General features: G+C 38.2%; 1 protein-coding gene across 1 annotated transcript; it reads right to left on the bottom strand.

The window, feature by feature from the left end:
- Positions 1-1,819: 1,819 nt before the first annotated feature.
- On the bottom strand, positions 1,820-18,930 carry LOC139117496 (protogenin A-like). Its single transcript, XM_070680649.1, has 14 exons — positions 18,458-18,930; positions 16,659-16,961; positions 12,340-12,481; positions 11,482-11,771; positions 10,797-10,955; positions 9,666-9,959; positions 8,718-8,852; positions 7,837-8,001; positions 6,786-7,061; positions 5,469-5,600; positions 4,822-4,980; positions 4,556-4,681; positions 3,091-3,240; positions 1,820-2,519 (listed from the first exon to the last, which is right to left on the bottom strand). The coding sequence occupies exons 1-14, from the start codon at positions 18,525-18,527 to the stop codon at positions 2,515-2,517; spliced, it is 2,406 nt and encodes an 801-aa protein (XP_070536750.1). The 5' UTR covers positions 18,528-18,930; the 3' UTR covers positions 1,820-2,514.
- Between the last annotated feature and the right edge of the window lie 3,759 nt (positions 18,931-22,689).

Here is a 22,689-nt window from a genome sequence, read left to right as displayed (position 1 = left end):
CGTCTCCTGTGCATGCGTATGTTGTTTGTGAATCGATGTCACAAGGAACCAGAAAGCTTTACATTGGCAAAGTTATGGATATTATACAATTATTGTGATAGCCTACTGATCAACCCACAAAACAAAAACTACTATACTTACAGAATAAGACATTTAATAAATAGATTTTAAGAGCCAAAGATTTATTACATTTATGGCTGATCAGCATTACATTTATAGTTTTTGTTATTGTATTTATGATTACTATGTTTTTACAATCATGGTTGGTGTTTTATTACATGTGTGGTTGATATTTGTTACATTTATGGGCGATATTACTTTTATCATAGAGAAAGATAGATAGAGTGGCAACGGGTATTGTTTAAGGCGTGAAGCGGTTACGTAACCCATCCATGTTCGCCTCGCCACAGGTTGCTCTCGCCTCTCTTTTCCGAAGAGTGCCGACCATGAATCCTTCGGTAGTTTTCGGATTTTCGCCAATTGTTAAGCGAAAGTATGTTCGGCAAAATTTGTGTTGTTGTTGTCGTGTGGTGCTGAGCAGAATTGACGTGCTGGCGAAAACGGGAGTGTTTTGAGCTTCAGGAAAACGAGTTTTACCGTTTTAAAAATTCCTCTCATATTTTTATGAATATATAATGAGTGTGTTTGAACCAAATTTGAAAGTCTTTTATCGATACTGTTTGGTTTTACTCAATGGTTTTACGGTCAGTCATACCCTTTTTACACGTGCGTCAAGGAAGGACATGTTTATGAAACTGCTGCCGTGTTATGTTTTGATTGGCGTGAAGCAGTGTTTCTGGCCTGAGAGCTCACAAAGTAACTATGGTTGCTACGCGACTGGCAGTACGATGCCATCTCGTCGTATTTTTCGCATAATCTCGTGTAATCATCAACCACAAACAAAGCCTCAAAAAGTTTAACACCTTTGGAGCTCATTTTTAATATGAAAAGCCACGGTCCTACCGAGACGACCATGGAACAAAAGGCATGCAAGTGTTGCTACTCTGTCCATGTTACTCTGTGCTTTTATGGATACATTTTCTCATGGTTGGTATTACATGTATTTGATTACCTTCGTGCAGCGGAAAGGTCCTTCGCACGACCTCGACAAAATGGGCATCGAAACCATAAAGATTAATAAGAAAACTTTTATAGAGATAAATTTGACGCTCAACCTTTCATGTTAAACAAGATATTATTATAAATCTGTAGAATTCTACATCTGTAGTATCTTCCGCGTTCTAAAATAAAGCCGCACGAAAAGCAAGTCCGTTACCGTGACTGTCTCTCAAGGCGTACAAATCACAAGGCTTTTGTACGGCAACCTCTGTGCGTTTATTTTGGACCGTTTCAAGGGACCCATTAGACTTGGTTCAAGTCTGTGATTTGTGAATGTTTGAGTGGAGTGAACGCAATGATTTGTATTTTGCTTTCATGTGAACGCGCGCGTGAGTGGACGCGATGAGTAGGGTGAACGCGATGAGTGGAGTGAACGCTATACAGCGGAGTTTCACCGGAATCCGGCAGAAACTAACTCACTACTGCGCAGACTCAAACGTGACGCATTCAATTGCTGGAAAACCTGGCGTGAGCTGCCAAATTCCGGATAGGTTTGTACGAAATAGGAGAGACACAAGAGAAACTATTATAAATGATTTATTTTTTTAAAATTCACCGACTTGAACCAAGTCTAGGGACCCATTAGACTGTTTTAAGTGACCCATTGGACGTTTGCCAAAATTGTTCTCCGTCTCTGTAACCTCATATTATATCAGATGTCTAATGAATTGCTTGTAATGAAATAAAAACATGCTACGCGTAGAATTATAAAAGTATTTGTCTTTATTTCATACTGCAATTGAGTGAAAAATTGTTATAAGTAATGAAAAGTAATAATAGTATATAAATACATATCTTGTTTCTATATCTTCTTTTTATAAAGAAAATCCAATGACTTGAACCTAATACCATTCATCACGAACTGGATAAGATACACAGAATTTCTTCAATTTTCATGGTTTCACGTTTATCAATGTGCACAACACATTGGTAAAAGGAGTTGCTAGTTCATTTGTGATGTAGATGTATTTTTTGTCTATCTCGTTTATCTTTAGTATCAATACATATGAGTTTACTGTACTTCTGAAAATACTTGTTGACGTCTACGAAAGTTTAAAACCTTTACGTTGATGATTTGTTCCAAATATTCCGATTTTAAATTTCCTGAAGAACTCACAGGAACTTTACAATAACATAAACTCCCAGTTTTTAAGCTGGCTACAATCAATACAATGATCTTATTGATATAACATCTACAAATAAGGAAATTTACCGCGACTTTCCGTCAATGTTTAAGTAATGTACACTGGCATATTAATATTTACAGTTATGGTGTTATGCTAGTGACAGTTTATGAAATTCAGGTGCGTGGGAGCCAAGATTAAGAACGTCTATCATGGCCTAGAGTAAAATCTAGTCTCCTTCAAAACCATATTCGTATATGCGTTTGATCCATTAATCTGAAAAAGATTAAAAATATAATATTAGGAATTGAAATACAAAAGTAAGAATGCGGACATCATTGTTACACAGTCGCTGTTTTATTGTTTTTGTCGACAAAACACTTGCTACATAATCTTGGACTGAGTAACATAAATGCATAATATGGCGAGTGTCACATGACTCGATATGATCGATGCTTACAGGCTACGGTAGTTAATGAAGTGGTTCCCATCTACTCAGTATTTCTTAAAGCTATGTGTCATGGTGCTAAATATATCAAATAATTTTGAATGAAAATGGTGTTTCAAATTTTCCTGTACAGCCGAGATTACAAAAAATGGCAAATCACTTTAACAGAAAACGAATATGATAGATTGATTGATAAATTCAAAAGTAGAATATTTTCGGTATGTTTTTGAAATTACGAGTTGTGTCTCCAAAATCGAACAAGAATCATATTGTTGCAGCGACAAACCTATACGCATTAACATGCCATCCTTTTAAAACATACATCGGGGACGTATGTAGGCACTATGGGCAATTTATGGGTAGATTACATTCTCGTTTATTGTTGAATGTCAAGCATACCTTCTTCAGATGTTGATACGGTAACATCCTCTGAAAACTGTGGGTCGTAGTACGCTGCAATGTTTATTCTATATTCTGTATCTGGATCCAACGAAGTTAGCAAATATTTATTGAGGTCCCCATTCGTCAGTACCTTTATTTCTTGTCCACCTGCCGATAAAATAACTTGTGAATCAGGTTACTCTTATAAGCTTATTATCACACAAGTGCCTGTGGTGTTGGCCCGGGTAAAGCTATGTACAATTGGGACATTGGGTGTACCGCTCTATTAACGCATTGGGTGTACCGCTCTATTTAACTGAAGTGGCGTCTCGTTTAACCAACACACATCTTTTCAAGGCACTTTTAACCCTCTGATGCTATATATTTTCAAAAAGCAGAGTATTTGAAGTTTAGTGTGGCAGCAATTGTCTACTTGAAGAATGAAGGGGTGCTATTTGGGCTAAACAACCTCAATTTTGGTATTTATGATAAACATTAATTTAAGTTAAAAACTTGATAATGCTTTATGAAATTTAATATTTCATTTAAAACTAAAGTATGTGTAGAAAAAATTGCAATTTTGTTCTGAATCACCTATTCTCATTCTTAAATGGAAGAGTTGAAAGACTGAAACGCATTAAAAATGTGATTAAAATCATGATAAGCAAAATTGAAAATTGTCATTTTCTTATTTTCTTATTTAAATAATATCACGTGAAAACTTTACAAAATTTGACCAAGCAGGAGTGTAGTTATTTTTTGAAATGTTCAAAGTGGAAGAAAAAAAGAAGCCATAAATTGGGTGATTTGCATACATTTTTATAAGTTTACACTTCTTTCTCTTCGAACTTAAAACTGCTTGTCATGATAATAGGTGAACCTAACCAATATTTTAATCTTGGGTTAAGTTACTGAAAATTGAATGAATCTTTGCAAAAAAAAAGAGCGATTTTGAGCAAAATGCGTTTTGTCATTTCATCGCCGCCGTAAAGCAGTATATGCCTTGAAACTTAAAGTTTCAAAATTTTGCTGAAGCTTTCAACAGGAAATATCGAAAACGTAAAAACGCCGGATAAAAACAAGGAGTATTTGCAAACGGTATCGAAGAGGCAAATTACCTAAAATTTGCCAATGTTGGTATGAAACTGACCGCTATTCCTATATTAACTCGAGGGTGAAATTTAAATAAAATTGTAAACAAAATCAAGACAGTGAAAATTTCATTTGATCCACAGGCTTCAGAACAAGTCCGCGCAAGAGGCATAACAGAACTGTGTCGTAAAAATAAAGCGTCCGAAAATGTGTCTCTGAACAACAAGCACAAGTTGACTGGACGACAAAGACATTGGATTACTAAGACAAGCAGATTAAGGGAAGACCAAAAAAACGTTACAATTCGAGGAATGAGTTTTTCTATCTCTTTCATAATTTAGAAAGCGATAAAAATACCGAGTGGAAACGCTACGGTGAGCGGCATTCTTACCCGATGTTGGTTTGCAATGGATGGAGTAGAAAGACACGCTTTCATTCAACGGAGGGGACCACATTAGTCCGACGGCGGTACTTGATAGAGGTATGGCTCTAACGTCGGTTGGTTGCCATGGATTTACTGCATTGGACAAAAAGGTACTTTTGTTAGTACGGCTGGTGCTGTACTTAGAAGATGGGCAAACAGATGACACGTTGCTACCAGAATACTCAAATACTGACTTATACAACAAATCTGGCACATTTTCTGGCACTACATACCATAAAATCTTGTCCGAACTATCATTTCCGGTGACGGGTCAGTTATGTTGTTTGAAGTATAGGCTACGATATACACCTTATACTCCGAATCGCGCTGAAGTCCGGTAAGCACTACCTCATTGTATGATCCGTCAACAGTGACTTCAAGTTCTTGATCACCTTCAAAGATTAAGAACGCCGTATTCGCAATTACACACAGTGAAATTATGTTAAACGTTACAGAAACGCAAGGTGCATTTAAAACCATCGCTTTTGATTAGGCTTGATCAACAGGAAGAGACGCAGAAAAAAATCGAGAAAGCCATCCTAACGACAAAATTTATAGTTCAGCGGTTTATCTGTTGTCGCTTACTTATTATTACATATCTGAAAACTATTTGGAAACACTGAGGAACGTCGATTTGCATTTCAGTGTTCAAAGGTATGACATTTGACATGTTTCTAAACTTATTCTTTCGGATTAATCTCCCATTTTACGCTTTACGTTTTTACAATAAGAACGCATCATCCCTTCCAAATGTAACAGTTACGATGTATTCTGAGACGGGGACAAACGTTTCTTGTCAAACAAAAACGCTAACGTTTGAAAAGGTAAAAATGATTAATGAAGCATTCTTTAGACATATTTGAAACACTTGCATACGTACCGAAGGGTGGACTGTAATGAACAGTCACAATGTCATATGCCACCGAATAATCCCATTTAACTTTAATAAAACCTCTTGGCGTAGCTTCTACCCAAACATTGGTCGGTGGAGGCATCTTGGTGGCATCCCCTGCTACACTCACGAAATAGAGACAAAACGCAGTTACAGCCAGAGAAAGCTTGACAAAAAGGAAACGTGGGAGAGTGGGAAAAAATAATGTACAATGGATCAGGCAAAAAAGCTACCTCATCAATCTTCAACTAATTGTGTAAGTGATGTTTAAAATACTATGCAGGAAAGGCGACTTTCCAACTTTTGGTTTTTTTCCTATTCCTCTCATTAGTTTTTCGGTCGCCTCGCTCACCAGAGGAGACGTTCAACCTTGATGACTGTACTGACAATTTGTAATTTTCTCTTCAATGAAATCCTCACATAGTTAAATGTGTGTATATATATATATATATATATATATATATATATATATATATATATATATATATATATATATATATATATATATATATATATATATATATATATATATATATATATATATATCAAATCGATATATTGATTAGGCAATTAGTTATCGGAAATGTGCAAACCCTATAGTGACTCTGTGGCCTGTCTGTGACTGAAATTATGTCAGGTAACATGACTATCATCCAGTTGCTTTATTTGCTGAATATATAATTAATTTTTGTGGATGTTGCATGGCGTGTGCTCAACGCCATGGTATGCACCATGCAATCAAGTAAAGTTTATTTTCATGCAAATTTTTTCGGTTGAAAGCCGAAAATATGATCACAATACAGACATTTCTTTGCGAGTGTCGACGTGGCCTGATGAAAGGTGCAGCTGGATGAGAGCTGGATTTTGTTCTAGTTTTAACGATCGTTAGAAACAGCTCTCAATTATTACAGTGCAATTGAAGTGGGTTGGAGAAAGCAAAGGTGTTTAAGACAAATGACGTTATTGGGAAGATTGCGAGACTGGAGTTAGAAAGTGGAGCTTTTGTACAATTGATGAAAATGTCTTGTAATTTTCCCCGCTATGGTGGAGAAAACATGTTTTCTGACAGTTCAACAGATCCCGATATTTCACTGACGATGATAATATCAGACTTCTGACCCGAATCTCACAAATAGCGAAAAAGCATAGCTTTATCGTTCCATTGAGACTGCGCGATTCGCCCTGACATTGTAAATAAAATAAAAGCAGTTTTCATTAAATTTGCTACAATCTTGAGAAATGCTTTCTCCTAAATTTCACAATTTCTTTTTCCTTTTCCGTGATCATCATCAGAATTCTACTTACACAGAAAGCCTTGTTGGTTGGTCGTTCGAATGGTAGCGACATCTGAAAGTTTCCCTTCGCCTGAGCTTGAAAATGCAGACATGGCGATGTCATAGACTGTATCCGACTTCAAGCCTTTTATCATAAACACCCTTTGGGCGCCGTTAACATCAACATGTCCAAAATGAACGTCTTCTCCGTGTTCTCTGTAGTAAATCCGATATCGTTCCTCGACAACTTCATCCCACCTCACAACAATACCAGCAGGAGTATTTGACAGAGAGAACGTAGGTGACTCTAAGGGTGATGAAGGAGAAAAACTGTGCTTATAGCATACTTTTAACTCCACAAACTTCCCGTCATCAGTCAAAGCATCCGACGCATATCTCACAAGTCCTATTCCATTTGTGTGCAGTTTTCATTCCGTGAATCCAGGCACAAGTTAGGGTATCGATGCTTTGTACAATTCAAGATGGGAAGTACGTGAATATGCCACATTGATTAAAAATCATCAACATTAAATTTATAATTATATCGAAACAATGCTCATTAATGTAATATTATTTTACATAATACAAATTCACCTTGCATCTTGCACCATAGACAGTAGAGAAACTGTCTATGCTTGTACTAAGAGTGATGGCATTATGATGTCAGGATAGGCTGAAGTCAACCGTGAAATAAAATTGAAGCCATCAGAATGACATGACATAGTCAGATATAGGACCTATGTACATGAGATGTCCTGGATGGTAACGGAAAGGAAATGATAACTATATAGGCAATCGGGCAATGTCTATTGGATAGATTCAAGGTGCTATGGTTCTGCCGAAATGTGTCTACTATCTGAAGTATGTCGGTTTCCAATCTACAAAATCCGATCCATGCTACACTTATAATTTCAATATGATGCACGGACAAGTCTCCCGGGACTAGTCTACGCCAGACATCTGTGAAAAGTACAAGTATACCTCTTTGTTGAATGCGGCAGAGATATATAGCTGACATTTAAACTGAAAGAACATTTTCAACACTTTGGCAAAGTACGTTTCCATCATTCAATTGTACCAACCTTCATAATATGTTCGCGTTGCCACGTGAATGATCTCAGAGCGATCGCTTGATGCGGCCATTGAATATGCCACGGCATAAAACACGTACATTGTTTCTTGCTCTAGATCTTCCACCAAATAGCTTCTTGTGTCTGGTGATACCGGAATCTGCACTTCCCGGCCCCCTAGTGGCAGTCGCAAGAGAAATAATTATAAGGCAAAACGAAGAGGAGCTGTGTGAACACATTATTAATTATCGTTAGTCTTTCCAGGTATTCATTTAAATGTCTAATGAAAAATAAACATGCTGGACAGACACTGAAGAGTGTCTGTAAAAATATATTAAACGTTTTACTGCGCAGAATGATATTGACCGTGACGCTGCTGTTGATGTTCAGAATTAATACTTTGATCGACACGAGGCATGGATCTATGTTATGGTCGATGGCCATAAAGTAAAATGTTTGTCATTGTCACATGGTTATGTCAAAAACTATGTATTTCCCCACGAACATTCCCCGTTACAGGACAAAAGTTGATTTTTTTTACCGCGAGAAGTTCATCACAGTACCCTCTCTGGTCGGTCCTAGAGTAAATCGGACACGTACTTCTCTCCCTTCAGAGAAAGGCCATTCTTCAGATACTAGTCCAAGCGTTTGCATAAATAAAGTTGATTATTTTTAATCTAAAGAATAGTGTGATTGAGTCAATCTATTCTCGTAACATTTGATAGTGCAGCCGTCACAAATCACTTTACCACTTTTTATTCGTTGATCGCCATATTATCTTGAAGTACAAACCATATTACAAGGTACACCCTGTGATTAAGACGTGATTTTTTTCTCTGTTGTGACTGTCAGATCTTTCAGAGACACCATTGGTCAAAGTGCAAAATGCATACCTGATTCTCTTGCGTAGTGAACGGTATAACCAACGATTCCACGGGGGCTTTCAGCGGCCTCCCATGACACCAGAATCGACGTCGCAGTTAGAGAGTAACCTCGGAAACGTTGGGGTGGTCCAGGACCATTTAGGCCTGAAAATGTATCACTTATTCAATAAGACAAATAGGGTGAGGAAGATGAGGGAACGTGAACTCGGTGATTTCTCGTGTTGAGCTCTTTCCTCAAGAATTCGCAATGTTCTCTTGTCGGTGATTTTTTGGCAATTTAAGAATCACGTATCACAAAAGGTCTTTGTTAATACTAGCAACCACTGATACAAGGGTACTTGCATTTCTTTGAAGGTTTTCATGACAAGACTTTGACGGAAATGATAAAAGATGGGGCCAATCTTAAATATCTTCACGACGCTCATACACCGGTATTTGAAGTCAAATTATATTGCTATGCTTTTTATTGACTTTCGCATTTGAACAAGTTGAATTGAGGGTAAGAACATACGCCGGCATTTGTCTCCAGAGGGCCGAGGAGTTGTCCAAAATCTTTGTTTCCAGAGGCTAAATGCTGCAATACCCGAATATGGGTAGTCAACATGTATTTCTTAGCACATCTCATAAAATCTATAGAAATTTCTCCAGTATCAACTGTTTCGTTTGCAGACAAGGCCGTGTATTCGTTTGCGATTTTGTGGAAAGTGCGGGTTTTTTTTCTAGATGGCGCTTTCAAACTGTCAAGGAGACATCTGTCCTGTGAAACTTTCACTCAGTCAAGTGTTGGTTCCAAATTTTTACACGGTAACTGTTTTTACACGTATCGGAGCTGCAGTGACCGCATATTGACAAATCGTGCAGAGATAACGCATCATACTTGCGTATACATACAATTACGAATGTCATTTTCTGTAAGTTCTCCTATTGATATTCAGTCTGTCAATTTGAAAAACTTACTTTTCAAAACTTTCAGCCTCGCAGAGGCCTGGACTTGCCCATGGATATTTTCGGCAACGCACTGATACATGGCATCGTCTTGATCTGGTCCACCCGTGTGTACGCCTGAAATGACCATATCGTCAGTGTAGCCAGCTAAGTTGATCCTGCCACTGAAGTTGACTGGCTCGCCGTTTTTCAGCCACTGAATGCTGGGTTGTGGATCGCCATCAGCCAAACAAGAAAACCTTGCAGTTCTACCGACCGCCAGTGACACCGATACGGGAGCTACCGTTATAATCGGGGGCCGGGGATCTTGAATTCGGTACGGTTGTCAGCAGGAGAAAATGAATGAAAACCAGACAATGATTATGCAAACAAAATTAGCGCCGAAAACGATACACCTTACTGCTATTATTATCGGGAACAAAAGCAATATGTTCGAAACACAATTCATCACTTTTATTAAGGGGCAGGATTTCTATCAGCTTTATCTTTGAGAAAATTGAATTTGCACAACTTTCAAAGTAGAACAAAGGGCTAAAATAACATAAAGAGTCAATGTCAATAACCACAAATGCGAGAACCAGGGATTTAAGACGGCCCCTTTACAAGAAGGACATCTATTCCAATGGCGGCATTTACAGATATATATATACCAATTAAGAAATTCTCATCATCATCATCAATGTAATCTACAAGTGGAACCATCTATACTCACATTTTAGTAATTTTATATACTCAATCAAACTATCGATCCTCCTTATTTGATAGAGTATTGATAGGATCTGCCATGCCAGTTTCCTTATTGTTAGCCGCGCACTAAATCCCGCACTGTCCAGGTTTTGGTCTCGCGACGTACAGATGTACAAAGTGATGTTTTTCAGATCCCCTTATAACTCCAGTCACTTTAAAGTAAGTTAGCAAACCCCCATGCATATAATCTGTACACGTGACGCAGTAGGCCCATGTGCACAGGCCGAAAGTGAATGAAAAGTTTAAATGGACAGGTTACTACATGATTACAGTGAGACAATATTTGTCCAAATTTCTTGCGCATACCTCTTTTCCGAATATCAAAATACTACAAGTTCATTTCATGATTTTAATTAAACATATTTTAATTGCAAGAGGGGCAACATTTACACTCACCGTGAATTTCAAGCCGTCTACTAGCGTACACCCATTCATGGGTGTTGGTGTTAATTGCCGTACACAGATACATGCCACTGTCAGTTGCTTTGAGTTCTTCTATTTTTAGATTGGTTTTTCCGAAGTAGGAAGTTCTTTGAAGGTTCAGCTTCTTTCCGTCTGTTCAAGATGACGTGAAGTAAAGAGAGAGAGAGAGAGTGTGGACATCAGTGACAAACTAACACTTACATTGAATGTTCCATTCGTCAAATACGAAAACTTTCAAAACCTGAAAGGGTGTGTATCTTGTAACTATTTAAGTAAAGAACAAAAAAGTATATGCTCATCCTAGCGCACTTGTAGATCTATATCTGCCTTTCACACCATATCGAAAACTTTTAATGGACAATACAATAACGATTGTTTTTGGGATTACAAGTATAGGCACTGTACAGTGTCTAAACAATGCACTATAGGGTATATACTTTTTAAAGTCGTCATCTTGCTACGTGTCGGAATTACCGAAAACATTTCTGATTTTGTTATTTTCATACATTTTGATCTTGTGAGCTAATACACCAAATCAAATCAATAAAACTGCCTCATCGCATCATTTTAAGAGACCTTGGATCAGAAATAATCCAGTCTTTGTTCCATTCTAGAGTTTTTGTTCATATACGTCAAGATATGCGTTGTACAAGCCGACCTTGTCGGGTCCAGGTGATCTTGGTGTCAGTTTCATGGGCACCGCTGATCAAACACTCCAATACAACAGTATCTCCGGTCCTCTTAACCACATGAGGAAGTCCAAGCGGTAGTATAACCATTCTCCTCGTGCCTTCATCTGTCGGTGAGTCGATCGGCGAGACGTGGAGATTCGCGTCGACGCTGTGACGATGTCCGGCAATGTTCTGGGCAATGCACCTGATAGCCTTTCCGTCGTCACTGCTCCTCGTGTTATGAATCTGTAGAACGCCTGATGGTAACACAATATACCTGAAAAATATTTAGTTCCACAGTGAGAGAATGCACAAACCGAACAATACTTGAGTGTTGATAAGAAATTACATGTATGACAGTAGATGACGCATGTCGCTATTCCTGTCGTGAGTGCCGTGGACATAAAAAAATCAATTTCATGATTTTACGTAAAAGCAATCTGTACGAAAAGTTACTGGAAAACACTGTCTGTACATATACTGTTTGTCATGTTTTATCATTTTGGCAAATAGTTATGCTATTTCGACATCTTTAAACTTGTGTGACGATTGGTCACAAAGTTTGCACTAACATGTCATCCATTGGCGTTATTTCAGTACATGGTTGATTTCAAGAAGCTTGTACAGTCTCTTCCACATAAAAATCGTAAAAGAAACTGTAGCTTGGTCGCTTTGATACACGGCCGGGTCACAAAGAAAAGCAGATCAAGCCTGTGGCAATCAAAAACATGAACCCATGAAAAACGGGCGGTACGTAAATGGCATTAACTCGTGAAGCCTAAAGCCTGTAAAGCCTTAATTTTAAAATCAAAATGGATAGAAAACAGTTCCGTTGCAAAGTTTACCTATCATTTCTCGATAAAGCTTCCCTGTCGATCTCCCATGTGTAAGCTGGCTCTGGAATGGCATCGGCTTTACACCTGAACCGCGCTGATTCCCCAGCTCTGACCGTCTTCGTCTCAGGCGTGATAGTAAAAGAAGGTATTGCTTGAAACGCAGAGAAATAACAATGTACAGTTAGTTCTACACCCAACTGACATCTAACGTCGAGTGAAGAAAGAGCGAATTTGATCTTGAAGTCCTGTTGATTTATCGCTTGTTTTTTCTAAAGAATGTTAGCTTGTGAACACACACCTTGCACTGTTATCTTTAACAATGTAGGACATTAAGAAATCAAATAAGGGAGCGTTCAGTTATTATGGCCGGAAATGGGCCGGCAAATTCTTCCTGCGCATCAGTGAAAATAAGTGAACCTCCCTACCCATTGTACCAAAAAATTGATGAACCCCCCCTTTCAAGATGACAAAAATTTCATGACCCCCCCCCCCCCCCCATTGCTTGAGTAAAGCTGCGCACACAAACACCTCGGGGTATGGAGCAATAGAATCCCCCCAAAAAAGAGCTTAGATTTTTTCAAATGACCTTCTTTACAAAACTCAAAAGGTGTTAATGATCAGATTTCCCCTTCTGACTTGCTATAATTTTGAAATTACCTCTCAAAGGGGTTGGACAGAAATTACTGGTGGATCGCAATATTTTTGCGCAAGCGTGTGTGTACAAAATTTTGATATTTGGATTTAATTAAAAATCAGCTGTTGATAATGTTGATTCACCATACATGGTATACATATATTTTCTCATACATGTATGAGAAATCTATGTAATACTTTTTCAATGCAAAACTATATCTGTGCATTTATAGATATTTGATAATTTACATAAATGTACGGGTTGTTACAACTGGCATGCGGACAAAGAGTTTGACCTTAGAATTTCACCAAAAATGTTCATCCACTACACATGGGAGTCACTGATAAAATTGTGACTCATTTTTTTTCCAGTGAAAAACTTGGTATACTTGTGCATATACAGATGTTCAATAATTAACATTATTTTACTTGATTAGAATATGATGGTTGAAGGTGCATATTATGTGTACAAGAAATCTGATTATGGAACTTCACTGAAAATGTTCATTCTTCTATACATGGGAGTCTATGAGGAAAGTATGAATAATTTTTTTCCAATACAAAAATAGGTAAACCCATGTATTTATGTACTCTCGATTATTGATATCAATGTAATTGATTAGATTAGTGTGGTAACAAATGGATGTGTTCGCCAGAAATTGGATTTTGGAATTATACCAAAATGTAGATTCACTGTACATGGGAGTCTATGAGAAAAATGAATAATTTTTTTCCAATACAAAACTATCAAAATCTGTGTATTTCTAGACATTTGATAATTCATTTTAAAGAACTTAGTTAGCCTAGGATGGTTAAAGGTTGATATGTGTGCAAGAAATTGGATTTTGGAATTTCACCGAAATGTTGATTCACTATACATTTGAGTCTATGAGAAAACTAAGAATAATTATTTTTTAAATGCTAAACTAAATTAATTTGTGCTTTTATAGTTGTTTGATAATTGATACAAATGTACTTGATTCAAATAGGGTATTTAAAAGTTCAGATGTTGCAGTGAGCTTGATTTACAATAAGACAAGCCTCAGAGTTGTCAAGTCAAGATGTTCATGTGACAGATAATTATACTTTTGTTCAGATTTACAGGTGAATAACTTCAGAGAATGAAATCGTGCAACGAATCATTTTTATCTCCCAGAATATTTCTGAACACTGAAACTGCTTTTTGACGGGACGGATACTTATTAAAATTAAGTGACCCCCCCCTCTGAGCTGTTTGAAAAATACATGACCCTCCCCCCCTTTGCAGTTTTCAAATTTGAGGTGACCCCCCTGGATTTTGCCGGCCCACCCCCGGCCATAATAACTGAACGCTCCCTAAGGTCTCACGTCCAGCCCCGACCTATAAGTAATCAAAATTATACGTAGAAAGATAGGCCTACATCTATCAAAGTCACAAACAACTGCTGAAATAGCATTATTTAGCAGATTATTTTATAAAGAAGGGAATAATCTTGACATTTCCTCATGGCGTGTATACATTTTTCAACATTTGCTTCTCAAGCGAGTCTTTTGTGAAGTTTCACAAAGATGACGATATTTCGATGACATTTTGTGTACATTTTTACATGAAAGTCAACGAAATTGCTATAACACTGCACAGTCCATGAGTGGTCCTATGACAAGATCTATCGGCAATTAAACGCAGAAAACGGACATCCGCTAAGAGACAAGGCATCTTGTAAAGGGTTTGGAACCTAGATAAAAATAATGTCTTGATTATAAGTTGATTTATTATCCAAAATATCAACTGGCATGAGGGTATATTATATTGACATGTAGACTGGACGACCAGCCGAACGTCTGTATATGCATAACGTTGGTAAACACGCTTTCGCGTCTCCGACACTTCACAAACACAAGTCAGTAATAATGGGGAAAATTTGAATGAGCTGACGGGTCTACAAGTTTGAAAGACAGCAAAGTGGAACAGTTGTATGATGTTTACCTTTTTTGACAATAAAATGAAGAATACATATAGTTTATTGAACTCTGTGTTGAGTTTGCTGTGCAGAATAACGAAGGCTCTCTAATGAGGTTAAAACTTCCATTACTGACTTCTAAATCTGACAACTTGAAGTACAAGGTTTTGCCATGATTTGTACATATTTGTTTAGAGTGTCATAATGAGGTCACTTTGCAGGTCTTGGCCAAAGCCAGACCATAATTCGATTCCTGATCAACATGATCAATGTTCAAGGTTAAGCGAATGAAATAAATCTTCCTCGCTAACTTAACCAGCTCTGGCAGTTTTCGCCACGGCAACTAGATACTTACAAAGTATTGCCCTCTTATCGGCACGGGAAGTGTACAGTACGATAAGACAAACTATTTTACTGACATTTGTTAACCTTGTTCACACGACAACCTGAAAAGGTTAATCTCAAAAAGATAATGGCGTGTACACGCGGGACCACACGATACTCAGCCGACTAAATTTTGCAATAGTTCATCATAACGTGCACAAACGCTAGCAAAATGTTTTTACAGATATAAATCCATACTCGATATATTTCTTGTCAACGGTATTCGGAAAGTTCGGGAACTATAAGTTTACAGTATGTATTTTTGCCTTTGATAAACTCTAGAGAAATTACAACCCTGTATGAAATCACGTTCTCAAATCGGTTAAGGTAGTATGCGCCTCGAAAGTAAAAGACTTAAACTTTCGCTCAAATTTTCCTCAAGGAATCTTTCAACTATTCACTTTCAAAATCACGAAAAAAATCAGGGGTCCCAGTGCAAATTTTGATACTAAATATAAATTACCCAAAATTTACCGATATTGAAATTTAAAATGGCCGCCATTCCTAAGGAGAGAAATAAACTTTTCGATTTTCAAAAAACTGAGACAATGAAAATTTTTCTTAATCAAAGAGCTTCAGAATGAACCCTCACAGGTGATAGATCAGAAAACAATTGAAAGAGTTTGAGAGTCCAAATATCTGTCCCCGAGGCGCGTTCTATTAATGACAGTTTATAGTCTATGTTATCTTCTGTGTCACCGAAATAATAACATCGCCCAGCAACCGCATCTTTCCTGATACTAAAGCCATGCCTGGCGTCCTCAGGATGCTACGTTGATGAGCCAAGCTCTCATCTCTTTGTGCACTTCACGTGAGAATGTTTTTACGTGGCTGCATTCTGAGATAAAACGTCCATGATCCAGGTAGTCAATAGGAAAGTAGGCATGGTTTTGTCACTGTCTCTAAGGTGAAGGATTTTATTGTTGCACTCATAGCTGAATTGAATAAAGGGATACACAACCACTGATTCTTGATCATACGCTCTTACCAATTACACGTACGAAGAACTTCATATCCCTACATACGGAGCTAGGCAATATTGCGAAATATTGGTCTCATTTCAATCGTTCTCTTTGGCATACTGCAATCTTGGAAAACCACATCACTTGACCTATTTTCACTTTACTTAAAACTTTCAACCATCGTCACCAGAACTACTCAAACACAGACATGTACTTATGGTGATCGTACAGGAAGTGGTCAATCTTGACACGCAAACTCTACACTATACACACCATTGACATTAAAAATCGCAAGAGTACGCATGGTTGACGTCCTTTGTATCGATCATAATTGCTGCACTTTGGTTCAAGACGCACTTCAAACTAAATAAAGAAATAACTGTACAATCTAACCTATGCGTGTACTTACTTGCGATTTGAAGTCTCACTACCTTGCTCACTATTGTACCAACGTCACTGCTGGCAACGCACTGGTACATTCCTTCGTCGGACACTTTCCTCTTCTTGTGTTCAATCGTAGCGAAGTAGAGGGAACCGTTTGCCAGTACAAGGCGGCGGTCATCATCCTCAGTGACCCGACCGTCTTTTCTCCAGGTTATGTTGATGGATGTCTCGCCCTCAGCTGCGCAGTCCCAAACAAATATCTGGTCTTCAACGACTACCACATCGGAAGGTTCTATGCTGAAGTGTAGTTCACTGGCCACAGAAAAAACTGACAGGTACAGAGAGAGTTATTTGTTAGTCCTTCAAACCCAGTATGTACATGAACAGATGAACATTATTAGAACGAAATATAAGATTTTTATGTTGTAGCTGAGAGCTTTTGAATTTAATTTTTATCATTGGTTTGAGAGAGAGAGAGAGAGAGAGAGAGAGAGAGAGAGAGAGAGAGAGAGAGAGAGAGAGAGAGAGAGAGGAAATCTAAATCCAAATGAAACAGGAAAGTCCATTTGCCTTATTAATGAAACGCTGAGATGGTTAGATCGGTCACCTTGCTGGTCAGAGGCACCAACTGGTCGTTTTTGAAAAATTGTGACAATTGTCACAATTGTAACAATTGTAACAATTGTGACAATTGTAACAATTGTAACAATTGTTACAATTGTCATACCTGTTAGGAATTTCCCTCCCGCTACGATTTGAAAATTCCCCTCCAATAAGTTTTCCCTGTCCCACTCCCTGCAAGAAGTCCCTTTCCTCACTGAAAAAAATCACTATCCTCTTCCCATTATAAATGTTCTCACTCAGACCTACCAGTAAACTCTGTCCGTCAGCAAATATGCCAAATCATACTCCTTGCCAAATTCTCCGCTGGGCAGTACTAAATATAATTTTCCCGCTTGCTAACGAGGAAAAACTACCTGCCACCCCCCCCCCCACAATTATAGGGGGAACTGTATGCATACATCGCCTTTTGTACGAACAGATTTGTAGGCTGCCCCTCAGTGTGTTGTGACAAAGAACGGCCATCACTCGTTAACGTTTATCCATGTCTAATGCAATCGTTCACGGTACATCTTTGGAAACTAGCTGGGGAAACTTTTGTATGTCAGAAAACGATCGACTGGGGGCTTTTGCTAATCAGTACAAGATCTTGATTACTATCACGGCACAAGTCAGCGACTGGAAACTTGTTGTCGAAAGTTGCATTACCGTTCTTGGCATGTAATTCAAATATAGGGGCAATATGTTTCAGAGATACTTTTCTCTCACTACTTGAAGTAAAGTTTGGTGTCCAGTGTTACTGAGACAAAATGGGGCGGTGATCTTAATTATATTGACACTGCCAACAATACTTTGCGGCCCTCTCCTATCGCCAGAATCGCCAGGCTGTTCATGTACCAGTTATGGATCTTCGGAAAGGTATGAATTTAAGAGCAAATTGACAAAATTTGTTGTATGACGGAAAGAATTTATATTCCAGGAATGCGTTGTCTGTCCATATGAAGAGTTGCAGCTATCCATGTAATAATTCATGACGATGTCAATAAGTTGGCTTAGGCTTTGCTTTCTCGCACGCTAGCTTATTTATTAAAACAGAGTTCGTCTGGGTTACTTTGTTTCAACACAGTCTATACAAAACCACGTGCGTTTGGGCATCAGTTCAAATATCTAATGTGGGTCCCTGTTCCTTTACACGAAAACAAAACAGACAAAACAAGAGAGCAAATATTAGATGTTCCCAAACTTTAGAGAGTGTTTCCTTACCTGTTGGTTGTAAGAGGCACAAAAACAGTGCGATCGAGCAGAAGGTAAAAAAGTAAAGTTTTTCCGTCATGATTTCGGCGGAACGAAACGATCAACCTGGGTGAAGTTGTTCAGTCAGTGGTCGTCAGCTCTAGCGATAAGCAACTTTCTGGAGCAATGTCCTCAGTTCAACGATGACACCTTGGCAAATGGACTTTAGCCACGATGATATAGATTGACTTATCGACGGTATCTAGAATATTGCTCCAGTCACCTGTGCCTAATAAAGAATCTCATGAAATCATAGACAGTACTTTACTGTCTATGATCTGATCCCTTCTGCAATTTTCCAGTCAACGCCTTTACCGTTTTGAAAGTTACGTTTTCTCGAGAAATAATTAAGGCAACTGCTCTCGGCTGCTCAGCACTCCCCCTTTTATAATTCCTAGCGGACCAGCGTACTTGACAAGCAACCAGTCATCATCTGATTTCTTATCACGTTTCCTACTTCGAGTGACTACCTGAAGTGATTTAAAGTGCGACCTTCCTGGCAACCCTGGTATCTATTTGCGTTAGAGTTGCATTGAGCGTACTGTGTTTGTTTTTAGTCAAAAGACAACGACCCGATAGTACGTATAGTTGTTGTCCTTTCGAAGGCCACTATTCATCTACGACAAAGCTAATTATTCGAGACGATATTCAGGTGACCGGAAAAAACACAACGTATACAAGCTTCCTATCGTCACTGCAAATTACTTTAGACTTGTCCCGCCATCACGAATCATTAACGAATCAAAATATTGATCCGGGGGGTGAATTCATTATAGCGGCGAAATACTGAGGAGGATTCGAGTGAAAAAGGATAAAGCACCCGTCTGGCGGTGAGTCGATTTGCGTCACGCCTTTACGAATGAACTGAATGAAAATATAGTGAAAAACACCGGGTCATAGCGAAATCCATCGAACCGACAGACATATGCTTAATTTGTTTGTTTGGTCAGCGCGGCGGTCGTTTGACGTCGAGTCATACCACTTGAAGGAAAACGGAACAAACACAGACTTATTACAGAACAGCTCTATCAGCATGTCGTTGTAAACTCATTGATTTTGTTTGCAAACATTGTTTTCCTTGGGAAACTGTTCCAAAAGGTCTTTCAATGTTGATGCCGGAAGAAGGCCCGGGGTTCGACTCAACCACGTAGGTAGCCGGTGGTATACACTCTAACGATATACTTGACCATACAACAAGAGTGAGTGGAAACTGGAATTGTATGACCAGACTGACCAGAGGTGCACACTACTTTCGAAGGCACTACCGATAGGTCCCCGATAGTTACAGGAGTGCCCGTTTTGCTTTCAAGAGCTCGACTAGTCTGCATGTGGCTCATCGATAATTATTAAGGTGAACAGTTGAAGAATAATACCCTGCTTGTTGAACCCAGCACGCATGCGTTGTCATTGATATCAGTATAAACGTATATATCCTCAAGCACAAGAGTTGTTTCAGTATGTCTGCCTAGTGTGCACTCACAACAAGTTACACATAACAACATAGTTTTTCTTCCAGGTGCGAGGGAACTTTATAAAGTAGCGAATTAAATCAGAAAATTATTACTTCAGAGTAAATCCATTCCCTTTTTATATGTGATAAACATGTTGACCAATAGTTTTGCTTTTTCTGTGTAAATAATTCAACTTGAAAACATGCTATTAACAAGCTAGTGTTATTTTGTAAAAAAAAATCCTTAAAGAGTAATTTGAATTGATAAACGATTGATCGCGATGCAAATGATACGTCCCTAATTCGTAAGGGGAGAACAATTTGATTTTGGGAGGGTGGAGGATTTTTTGAAACAAAATTGTCGGCAAGTGAAGGAGAGAAACAATAATTTTATACCATTCACGGGCATGATTGAAAAATAAACACACAATATGCCATCAAATCAGTAAAACTTTGTAAATCTAATTCTCTCATATTCTACGGAGGTGCGCCGCATGCGCAAATATGTTTTTGACTGCATTTATGATATTAATTATTTGATGAACGGAAAATGCATTTTTTGTTGTAAACATGTAGAACAAAGACCGCATATTAATATATTTAATTAGACATATTGAAAAATATAGTATACATAACACAGTGACTATGCCAAGAATCATTTTGGCGGTATCAGGACTGGATAATAAAATGGCTTAACATCAGATATAATATATTTCATTGAGTTCATCGTTTATGGAACATACAAAATGATCTGAACAATCAGGTATTTTGAATTCAAGTCACTGTTGAATATCTTTGTCTTTGGATTCAGAATATCTTTGCTTTTCTTTTTTCGAATAAAATAGCGGCTGTCACAGACAAATAGAAAGCAAAGGGAAGTTGCCGAATGCATGACTTACAAATACTTCTTAATCTCCAGTGTATCCAAGCTTTCATTACTGGATAACGACAAACCAAATCCCAAAGGTTTGCAGAAACTACCGTAGCCAATAGTGGAAGAAGAAGGTGCATTAAAGAGAGGGTGTCGTCGGAACTGCGCCTGTGTGGGTTTCCTTACAAACGATGTATTTCATGCACGATATATCTAGATGTATCCTGTCAACACAGCTTCGACACTAAATGTTACATAAATTAGGATAAAGACCCTCGACAAAAACATTCGTCTGTGCTTTTTAACTTTCATCAATCGCCAACATACCTAGAAGACAGTGTTTACATAGCGCAGTTCAGATGAGTCCATCTAAGCTGAAACAACACAGATCGTAAACAGGAGACTGGTCAGCAAAACTGAAAAAATGGCGCTTCATTCTGACTCCATAATCGAGGTGTGAACTGTGTTCATACATCAACACAACCACTGTCATAATCTGAACAGGCAACAAATGAACAAGGTTTTTTAACCATAGACAGTTACCACTGTCTATGATTTAACTCTCTTTACTATCACAGCCTACTTGATATCATTTGCAAAAGTAGATGCCCCGCCGCATGTCTTGCTCAGTACCTCAATGGTTGGGCAACAGTCACTTCGTGCACTAATGGACTACTTTAAATTTAACATACAGAATGGAAAAAAAAACACAACACAGGTCACGGAGCAACGAGGAGATTCCTAATTTCAGTGCGACTGTTGAAAAATGAAAACCACAAAAACAAATTTTAAGAAGTAAGCTAGATGAACTTCTGATGATCACCCATTTTCACTGTAAAATGAAGATTTGGCTGCCGCGCAAGAAAACAGGTTTCATCTCACATTACGAATATGGTCTATCTTTAGTGGCCGGTTCTCTTATTGTAGTCTATCCATAACACACTTTCTTCCCCGTCCCGCGTATTCTCTTTTATTCTACAGTGTTTCACTGTGTATTTTGTTCCTCATTGCGTCAGTCTTTCATTCCACTGTCACTCCAACAGCATCTGATGAAGGAGGCTTGGTATTCGATAGCTCAGGCACAAATCTTCACTCAGTTGATCTCTATAATGTGTCGCCTACCATCCTGTTAAAACACATTGATGATGTGGACAATCAATCAATCAATCAATGAATCGATCAATGACACCTGAAACCAGAAACTTCAAGCTCCATAAGCTGTATCTTTTGGCTATTTTTTCAGGTTTCCTTACACTTTCTGTATTGAATCCCTAAACAGTAATTAAATGCAAAGTATCTAGCATATCAACAACCTATATGACATAATCTACATTGTTATTGTTGAAAATTGTATTAAAGTCCGGACTAGAATTCATTTGTAAACAATAAACAATGATCACTACACACATACAAGCTGTGTTGACAAAAAGAATACTCGAAATTTCAGCATAACAAACGGATTAGGGTCAGACACGGTAGTTGATATACAGAAGCAGAATACTGAAAAACTTGCAACAAGTTACAGTTATGTCCCTTTAAGTTACAGGCTATGATGATTATGAAAACATAATCGCATGCAGTTTAGAACAGCTGTGATACACCTTGACGATTTAGCCAGCGTATGTCGACGTATCAAATACATCGTAGGCAGCGTTTTTGATACGTCGACATACGCTCGCTACTATGTATTTTTCAAGTTTTGAAGTCTACAGAGGGGAATTCATAACGTATCCATAGGTCAAAAATACGTTTTGGGTAAGCTAGACAATTATCTTGACGCATTTCGACTTATGAGGTAACTATTAACGTGTGTGAACGTGTGTCAACGAGCATGTTATGGCTCGCGTGTGCGGGACGCATGAGCCATACGCTGGCATACGT

The sequence above is a fragment of the Ptychodera flava genome, chromosome 18 (genome assembly GCF_041260155.1).
Source record: "Ptychodera flava strain L36383 chromosome 18, AS_Pfla_20210202, whole genome shotgun sequence".
Classification (NCBI taxonomy): Eukaryota; Metazoa; Hemichordata; class Enteropneusta; family Ptychoderidae; genus Ptychodera; species Ptychodera flava.
The sequence above is the reverse complement of the archived record's forward strand: the minus strand, read 5'-3'. Positions and strand labels throughout refer to the sequence as shown.